General features: G+C 48.1%; 2 protein-coding genes across 4 annotated transcripts in view; both read right to left on the bottom strand.

Annotated features, from left to right (window-relative positions):
- LOC134302031 (transmembrane protein 88B) overlaps positions 1-286 on the bottom strand; it is a 2,254-nt gene extending 1,968 nt beyond the window's left edge. Inside the window, exon 1 of the mRNA XM_062987014.1 lies at positions 237-286. The gene's annotated coding sequence lies outside the window, so the exon portion shown is untranslated. The remainder of the gene's footprint in view (positions 1-236) is intronic.
- Positions 287-1,952: 1,666 nt separating this feature from the next.
- On the bottom strand, positions 1,953-9,255 carry nbl1 (NBL1, DAN family BMP antagonist). Of its 3 annotated transcripts, none has more exons than XM_062986547.1 (4): positions 9,171-9,255; positions 5,903-6,074; positions 4,524-4,635; positions 1,953-3,240 (listed from the first exon to the last, which is right to left on the bottom strand). In XM_062986547.1, exons 2-4 carry the CDS (start codon positions 6,064-6,066, stop codon positions 2,926-2,928), a joined length of 591 nt encoding a protein of 196 aa, XP_062842617.1. In that variant the 5' UTR covers positions 6,067-6,074; positions 9,171-9,255; the 3' UTR covers positions 1,953-2,925. The 3 variants fall into 3 exon arrangements, with proteins under 3 accessions (XP_062842617.1, XP_062842619.1, XP_062842618.1); XM_062986549.1 differs by lacking the exon at positions 9,171-9,255 and adding an exon at positions 8,575-8,594; XM_062986548.1 differs by lacking the exon at positions 9,171-9,255 and adding an exon at positions 7,093-7,139.
- Between the last annotated feature and the right edge of the window lie 125 nt (positions 9,256-9,380).

Raw genomic sequence — 9,380 nt, 5'->3', positions numbered from 1 at the left:
TAACACATAAACACACACATCAGTATAAACACACACACACATTAATATAATCACAGACACACATTAACACACACACACACATTAATATTCACATAAATATAAACACACACACACACACACACACACACATTAACACACACACACACACACACACACACATTAACACACACACACACACACACACACACACACACACACACACACACCTACAGTTAACAGTGAGCACTGAACCGGACCTGCTGGATGTTGTGCTGCTCTGATGTGGTTGTAGATCTGGATGCTGCGCTGACTGTGTGGAGTGTTTAACATCAGCACCAGCGTGTGTGTGTGTGTGTGTGTGTGTGTGAGAAAGAGAGAGAGAGAGGGAGGTGGGGAAGGGGGGCGAGCGAAAAAAAACATTTTCCTCTTTATCACATTATCATTATTCTTCACTTTTACTGTAGTGTGTGTGTGTGTGTGTGTGTATGAGTGTGAGTGTGTGTGTGTGTGTGTATATGAGTGTGAGTGTGTGTGTATGAGTGTGTGTGTGTGTGTATGAGTGTGAGTGTGTGTGTGAGTGTGTGTGTGTATGAGTGTGAGTGTGTGTGTGTGTGTGTATATGAGTGTGAGTGTGTGTGAGTGTGTGTGTGTATGAAAGCTTCTCATCCATGAGCACAGAAAGCTCAGAGGTGTGATGTTGTTCCCCACACGCTTCACCTCAGCGCCAGTTCTGAGAAACTCCGGAGGGGCATCAGAGGAAACCCAGACACAATACTTGTACAAGAACTGAGAAGAACTGAGAAGAACTGAGAAGAACAGAGAAGAACAGAGAAGAACATAGAAGAACTAATAAGAACAGAGAAGAACTAATAAGAACAGAGAAGAACAGAGAAGAACAAGGTGAAGAACTGATAAGAACTGAGAATAACAGAAAAGAACTGATAAGAACAGGGTGAAGAACAGAGAAGAACTAATAAGAACTGAGAAGAACAAGGTGAAGAACCTGTTGGATGGACGATGGTCCCTGCAGCCTCCACCTCTCAGGTCTTCATGCTGGTGAGGGTGGTGAGTAAGCGGGTGATGAAGTGAATCTCTGGTTGGATGAGATGAGAGCTGGACTCTTCGGGCGGGGCAGCGAGCACGACACTCGCAGGTCACCTGACATCCCATCACTCCACTGAAGCATGGTGGTGGTAGCATCGTGTTGTGGGTGCTTTACAGTGGGAGAAAAGGCGTCTCTGAACATCCTTGAGTGGTCCAACTAAAACCAGGACCTAAACCTCATGGAACATCTGAGGAGAAACCTGAGGATCATCCTGAAGATGTGAGAGGATCCCCACAGTCACAGTACTGAATAAATCTGTTATCTCTGTCTATCACTCAGTCATCTAATGGCATTTCACCATCTGCTGTGGGCACCGACCTGTGTGTGTGTGTGTGTGTGTGTGTGTGAGTGTGTGTGTGTGTGTACACGTACAGAAGAGCACTTATAGAGGAACACATGGAGTCGGGCAGGCTGTTGGCACACGGTATCCATGGCAACGGTGCCACATCCCAGTCATCAAATGTGATCAGGCGGCCTTTTTATGTTCAAAGAGCAATTATCATAAACAACCATCAACTACTGTGTGTGTGTGTGTGTGTGTGGTGTGTGTGTGTGTGTGTGGTGTGTGTGTGTGTGTGTGTGTGAGTGTGTGTGTGAGAGGTGTGTGTGTGTGTGTGAGGTGTGTGAGGTGTGTGTGTGTGTGTGTGTATCTGATCATTAAGATTATTATGGGTCGCAGGTCAGTGAACAAACATTAAAACTCCTAAACGTCCTAAAAATCATTCATTCATTCACTGTTCCACCCTGGACAGGGTCCCAGTGGTTGTGGATCCCACCCTGAAACAGCCTCTGAGTGTTTTTATAATTTATTATGAATTTGGTGATGGTTCCCACACCAGCCCCCCACAGAGACACTCGGAGACACTCGGCAGTTTAACATGTTTATTATGTTTACAGAAGTGCACACTGCTAACATACAGCTTCAATAAAGTAAGTGTGTGTGTGTTTACATGTGTGTGTGTGTGTGTGTGTGTGTGTGTGTGCAGGAAGATTCTGGTGGGTCCCAAGGGTGGTTTAAAAAAGTGCTAAAGACTCACCAAGCAAGAATAACAAAGAAATGAGTGGGTGTGTGTGAATAAGTGAGTGTGTGAGTGGAAGAGTGAGTGAGTGTGTGAGTGTGTGGGTGTGTGTGTGTGTGTGAGTGGGTGTGTGTGTGAGTGAGTGTGTGTGTGAGTGGGTGTGTGTGTGAGTGGGTGTGTGTGTGTGTGTGTGTGTGAGTGGGTGTGTGTGTGAGTGGGTGTGTGTGTGTGTGTGTTTGGGTGTGTGAGTGAGTGTGTGTGTGTGTGTGGGTGTGTGAGTGAGTGTGTGTGAGTGTGTGGGTGTGTGAGTGTGTGTGAGTGGGTGTGTGTGAGTGGGTGTGTGTGTGTGTGTGTGTGTGTGGGTGTGTGAGTGAGTGAGTGTGTGTGTGGGTGTGTGAGTGAGTGTGTGTGTGTGTGTGTGAGTGTGTGGGTGTGTGAGTGGGTGTGTGTGTGAGTGAGTGTGTGAGTGAGTGTGTGTGTGTGTGTGTGAGTGAGTGAATGTGGGTGTGTGTGTGTGAGTGAGTGAGTGTGTGTGTGTGTGTGTGTGTGTGGGTGTCTGAGTGAGTGTGTGTGTGTGTGAGTGTGTGTGTGTGTGAGTGTGTGTGTGTATGTGAGTGAGTGAGTGTGGGTGTGTGAGTGAGTGAGTGAGTGTGTGTGTGTATGTGTGTGTGTGTGTGTGTGTGTGTGTGTGTGTGGGTGTCTGAGTGAGTATGTGTGTGTGTGAGTGTGTGTGTGTGTGTGTGAGTGTGTGTGTGTATGTGAGTGAGTGAGTGTGGGTGAGTGTGTGAGTGTGTGAGTGTGTGTGAGTGTGTGAGTGTGTGTTTATCCTCCCTCTGTTATGTGTATAGGCGTGTTGGACTCCTGAGCGTGTGTGTCGGTGCGTGAGTGTGTGTTGCTGTTTGAGTGTGTGTCGGGGTGTGTGTGTGTATCGATGCGTGAGTGTGTGTCTGTGTGTGTCTGTGAGGCGAGTGTGTTGTGTGTATCAGGTTGGTGTGTGTTGTCGGTGCTGTAGAGCTGCAGTAGCGCCCCCTCCTGTCCCAGCTCTTTAGTGCAGGACTGACAGCTGCAGTGCAGGATTCTCTCCACCAGCTTATCCACACGAGGGGCGTCCTCGTTACCCGGGCACTCCAGGGTCACCTACACACACACACACACACACACACACACACATGTAAACACACACACACACACACACACACACTCAGATCAGCTCAAGTTCAGTCGTCTGCTTGTTTGATTTACTTTGATTTATATTGAGTCTCTCTGACACGTGATTCTAACAGAGAACCGTAGAGCGTACTGAGGAAGCCGCTACTCTACAGATTTTTTACCGCCGCACATGTGGTGCTTTAACCAGACAGCAGGTGTCGCTGTTGTACTGCCAGTCTTGCACTCCCTCAGACAGACCGTGTCTGTTGTGACAAACTTAAATGTCTGGACGCTGCTAGAACTTGTTGTGTTAAGGAGGATCTACGAGAAAGCTTTTCTACACTGTTAGGTATGGTGGAGGGTTTGTGCTGTGTAGAACAAGGATCCCTGCTGAGAAACCAGAAGACTCCATGAAGTACCAGGAGATCTGAAAGGCCAGGGCGATGTGTTAAAAGTGGGCCAGGGTTCAGATCTTCTTCCATCAGATACAGAAGTGTCCACAAGACCTGGATCCAACCTTACTGATGCTGTTTGTAACTGAAAAGCAGTGAATCCCTGCAGTTATGTTCCAACATCCATCCTCATGTTCAAGTCTTTCCAGAAGAGTGGACGCAGCAAACTGGTCATATTAGCACCTATATGTTTAGGAATCATTGCTGATGATCGTGTGTCTACATACTTTTAAACATGTGACCTGTTGGTTCTTGGGGCACCAGGTTTTGGTTTCTACCCCCTCAGTGGTGCTTAGATGAGGAGCTTCGACCCCATTCTGTCAGGATCAGGTGAACCCGTCAGATCTTGCACCACCCCGGTGAGTTTCAGTATTTTTTATGTAATTTCATTTTTTTAAAGGTTTTTGCTGCCACCTAGTGGATCCCGGTGGTAACTGTTTGATTTTGAACCAGATGACCCCTCATAACCTCCTGTACACATGAACTCGGGCTGCGTGTGGATCAGAATCTTCACCTTTAAATTAATGTATACAATCACTGACTGAGCACTTTATTAGGTTCACCTTCCTGATACCTACATTCATCTACTGTTGCTCTAAACACTTTTCTTTCTGTGTGGAGGTTGGCATGTTCTCGCTGTGTCCGTGTAGGTTTCCTCTAGGTGCTCCAGTTTCCTCCCACAAATACAAAGCTACAAGAAATTACACTCAGTGTGTGTGTCCTGTGATGGACCGGCGACCTGTCCGGGGCATTTCCTGCCTTTTACCTGGTGAATCAGACCCTGACCAGGCTGAAGTAGTGAATGAAAAGAAGACTCACCACCTCCCACTGAGTCTGCGCCGGCATGCAGGAGTCACAGTGTACCAAGGACTCGGTGGACTGGGGAAAGGTGTTGGGTACGCTGTAACTGAAACACTGTCCCAGACATGCTCTACACACACAGAGAGAAAACACACACACACACACACACACACGCACACACACAGAAAACACTGTTAAAACACACACAAGAGCAGACCGCGGTGCTACACACTGTGGCACCCAAGAAGGACGGGCCCTGCTGAGTCTGGTTCCTCTCAAGGTTTCTTCCTGTAATTTTCAGGGAGTTTTTCCTTGCCACAGTCGCCCTCGGCTTGCTCAACAGGGGTTTTTGTATCTGTTGGTCCTGGATTTTGTAAAGTTGCTTTGAGACAATGTCTATTGTAAAAAGCGCTATATAAATAAAGTTGACTTGACTTGACTTGGATGTGAAACGTGTGGATGTTGATGTGGATTGTGTGGGTCGTGTGGGACGTGTGTGTGTTGGTCGTGTGTGTGTGGGTCGTGTGAGACGTGTGTGTGTGGGTCGTGTGTGTGTGGGTCGTGTGAGACGTGTGTGTGTGTGTGTGTGTATGTGTGTGTGGGTCGTGTGGGATGTGTGTGTGTGGATGTGTGTGTGGGTCGTGTGGGATGTGTGTGTGTGGGTCGTGTGGGACGTGTGTGTGTGGGTCGTGTGTGTGTGGGTCGTGTGAGACGTGTGTGTGTGTGTGTGTATGTGTGTGTGGGTCGTGTGGGTGTGTGTGTGTGGATGTGTGTGTGGGTCGTGTGGGGGTGGATGTGTGTGTGGGTCGTGTGGGTGTGGATGTGTGTGTGGGTCGTGTGGGTGTGTGTGTGTGGATGTGTGTGTGGGTCGTGTGGGTGTGGGGGTGGATGTGTGTGTGGGTCGTGTGGGTGTGTGTGTGTGGATGTGTGTGTGGGTCGTGTGGGTGTGTGTGTGGATGTGTGTGTGGGTCGTGTGGGTGTGTGTGTGGATGTGTGTGTGGGTCGTGTGGGTGTGTGTGTGTGGATGTGTGTGGGTCGTGTGGGACGTGTGTGTGTGTGAATGTGTGTGTGGGTCGTGTGGGTGTGGGGGTGGATGTGTGTGTGGGTCGTGTGGGACGTGTGTGTGTGGATGTGTGTGTGGGTCGTGTGGGGGTGGATGTGTGTGTGGGTCGTGTGGGTGTGGATGTGTGTGTGGGTCGTGTGGGTGTGTGTGTGTGGATGTGTGTGTGGGTCGTGTGGGTGTGGGGGTGGATGTGTGTGTGGGTCGTGTGGGTGTGTGTGTGTGGATGTGTGTGTGGATCGTGTGGGTGTGGGTGTGGATGTGTGTGTGGGTCGTGTGGGACGTGTGTGTGTGAATGTGTGTGTGGGTCGTGTGGGTGTGTGTGTGTGCTGCTGACCTGTTTTGGATGGACTGTGCCACGCACCCCGTGTGCCCCACGATCTGTGTGATGTTCTTGGCCTCACACCAGGCGCTCTTGTCTGGGAACAGCGCCAGGCGGTTAATGTGTGCAGGGGGCGCCGCCGAGCACACAGCCAGCAGCACACAGCCAATCAGCAGCATGGGTGCACCTGGAGGGGCGGAGTCACAGAGGGCACAGAGGTAAGAGACTTCAACAACATGGGGGTCATTCATTCATTATCTGTTTTACCATCGATTTATACTGGTCAGGGTCACAGTGGGCCCTGGAGTCATTCATTCTTCATAAAACTAGAAATAGAGTTAATACAACCAGGCACAAATTCCCACAGACACACTCCTAACAGTGGAAACCTTTCTCAGATTAATAACGGCTGTTACAGCTCTGTAGTCACACAGGCGGTTTGAGAACGAGCTGAACGAGGGTCCAGCAGGCTCATGGTCAGGTGTCCACATACTTTTGACCCCGTTGCGTGTCCCTGTGTGAGGCGGGCGTGGCGCTGGACCCCTGAGGCGGATCAGATGTGAGGCGTTTCTGATCGGTTCTAGAAGAGATGAAGCGTCGCCTAAAAACACAAACTCTGTTCCAACGGAGCCATAAAAATACCTTTATTAACTATTCATTCCAGACGCTGTGTGTGTGTGTGTGTGTGTGTGTGTGTGAGTGTGTGTGTGTGTGTGTGTGTGTGTGAGTGAGTGTGAGTGTGTGTGTGTGTGTGTGTGTGTGTGTGAGTGTGTGTGTGCTCTGTTGTTCTGGGCCGATGGGACGGTTCGGCTCCACCGCTGTGTCCCAACTTCAGAGAGTTCTAATCAGGATCAGAGAACTCACATGGCTCACAGTGACTCCGCCCGGTTCTACCCAAACACACACACACACACACACACACACACACACACACCTGACTCTAATAAAGCCCCACACACCAGCGGGTAACAGTGTGTCTCCACAAAGTCTTCTCGCCGTCCCCCGGGGGCCCCGTGTTCCACAGAGGAGACGTTACACCCCACAGTGGTGTTTCACATTCCTGACTGATTTAATATTCCCGTCCGAATTAGTCACGGCCCTCAGGAGAACCTGAGACCAGCGGGACGAGGAGAAGATCACACCAGGAACGCCCGAGAAAAAACACATGCAGGTCAAACACCGGCGATCAGTCAGTGGTGGTTTACCTCAGCCGGGTCAGGAGGTTCTGACCACAGCGGCTCCGTTACAGATCCTGAAACACGATGCAGCAGATACAATAAAACTGCCTCTGGTTTTTATGGAGCCGTTTATCCTCCCTCAGCTTCAGAACTTCTGCTCAGTGTGGAAGCACAGAGGAACACGCCCAGAACTTTTAACATCCAAACATCAAAAGATCCAAACATCAGAACTTTAAAACATCAGAACTTTAAAACATCAGAACTTTAGAACTTAAGAACTATAAAACTTGTAAAATTAAAAAAATCAGAACTTCTGCCCAGAACTTTTAAACATCAGAAGTTTAAAAGATCTAAACATCAAAAGGTCCAAACTTTAAATCCTCAGAACTTAAGAACTTCTACTCAATTTGGAAGCACAGTGGAACACACCCCGAACTTCAAACATCCAAACATCAGAACTTTAAAACTTCAAACATCAGAACTTCTGCTCAGTGTGGAAGCACAACGTAACACGCCCTGAACTTTAAAACATCAGAACTTCAAACTCCAGAACTTCAGACCTTCTGCTCAGTGTGTAAGCGCAGTGTAACACCTCCCGAACATCCAAACTTAAAAACTACAAAACTTTAAAACTTGTACAATTCAGAACATCAGAACTTTAAAAGATCCAAACTTGAAACTAAAACTTCAAAACTTTAGAACCTCAAAACATTCAAATTTTAAAACTTTAGAGCTTCCAAACATCCAAACCCCAAAACTTTAAAACTTCAAAGTAAAGCAGTAAATCCTGCATGAAGGAATTCACTTCCAACAAAATAAAATCACATTTTTAATCTTCAGTTCAGAGCTCTGTTTTCACTCCAGTGTAAAACTGCTCCAAACACACACACACACACACACACTCTCTCACACACACACACACACTCACACACACACACACACACACACTCACACACACACACACACATTATTGAGCTCAGGTCAAGAGTTTTTGTACAGAACTTTTTTCTCACAGCAGCTTCACACAGATCCAGAATCAGAACCTGTAATGAGCAACAGTGAGAGAGAAAATCCAAATCAGTGTGAGGAAAAACCTCGAGCGGGTCAAAACCCAAAACTGACCCGCCCATCCTGAGGGAGCTGGACACTCAAACCATACAGAGAGAGAAATTGCTCATTAAAGGGAAATAAAAGTGAATCTGTGCAGATCAGAAGAGTGTGTGAGGACTACAGGAATCCGCCGCTGGCTGGAGTAAAGATGCCACTCAAACTTCTGCCAGTCTCTCTCAGCTGGTTCAGGTCAGTTTTAAAGTTCAGGTCATTTCTAAAATAATTTCTCTTCCTGCTGTGTGAGTCGGGCCTGCGACAGTCAGGTAACAATCACAGCTCACAGTTTTTACAGGTCAGTACAACATTAATCCTGCACTCCTGACCCATGCATCACAAGTCCACCTTAAAACCTTCAGAATGTAAACATGCATCTAAACACCACATTACAACAGCACTGACCATGCCCGGGTGTGTCCAGACTCCTGGTGTTTACCTTCAGTGCACTGCGTCATCATACAACCACAGGTTTCTTCTAATTCCACCTTAAAACGACCTTAAATAGCATGCACGTTCACATCCCGACTGATGCAAGTAAACATCTTAAACTAAGACTCTGACTCCACCTTAAAACTGCTCCCAATCATCAAGTGAGCACAAGAGCGAAGACTGCCAACAAATTCCACCTTCAATTCTGCACAAACACCGAATATTTTCCTGGAATTATGCAGCGCAGAGTTCAGTCCTAAACCTTCAGCCTGGAGGAACCTCAGAACCTCAGAACTACAGTCAGTACCAGACCTAAAGTTACAGCTTCAGTCTGGATCAGAACTTCAGTCCAGAATAAATCAGGGTTTAAACTTCATGTATCATCGTTCCTGCACCGTCAGTAAGTCCTGATCTTGGTCCTGAACCTCTGCTCTGCAGGGTGTAGTGTCGGTTTAAACCTCAGCCCTGCACCAGACTCAACCTGGTCCTGATCCCGGTGCTCAGGGTCGCGCTGCAGCTCCGCGTTACTAAACTTTACCTGATAACGATCGGTCTGCAAACACACCTACCGGTCAGAGAGTCGCAGGATCTGCAGCCGACGAGCAGAGACGATTAATCGGTGATTAGGTGATCGATTGATGATGTCAGAGATGATGAAACAGTGAAAGATCAAAGAGTGGCGGCGGAGTAAAATCCGGTCTCGCGCGGTGCTGAGAATCACTGCAACTAACGGGACAAGCGAGAGCGCGCGCTCTGTCTCTCTCTCTCTCTCACACACA

The sequence above is a fragment of the Trichomycterus rosablanca genome, chromosome 24, assembly GCF_030014385.1.
Source record: "Trichomycterus rosablanca isolate fTriRos1 chromosome 24, fTriRos1.hap1, whole genome shotgun sequence".
NCBI lineage: Eukaryota > Metazoa > Chordata > Actinopteri > Siluriformes > Trichomycteridae > Trichomycterus > Trichomycterus rosablanca.
Note: the sequence above shows the minus strand (reverse complement) of the source record. Positions and strands in the feature narration are given on the sequence as shown.

Excerpts from the sequence above, each read along its gene's own strand:
- nbl1 (XM_062986547.1), bottom strand. The coding sequence starts at position 6,066 with ATGCTGCTGATTGGCTGTGTGCTGCTGGCTGTGTGCTCGGCGGCGCCC. Across the intron at positions 4,636-5,902 it reads GCACAGTCCATCCAAAACAG|AGCATGTCTGGGACAGTGTT; the intron begins GTCAGCAGCACA and ends CTGTGTGTGTAG. Across the intron at positions 3,241-4,523 it reads CGCAGACTCAGTGGGAGGTG|GTGACCCTGGAGTGCCCGGG; the intron begins GTGAGTCTTCTT and ends GTGTGTGTGTAG.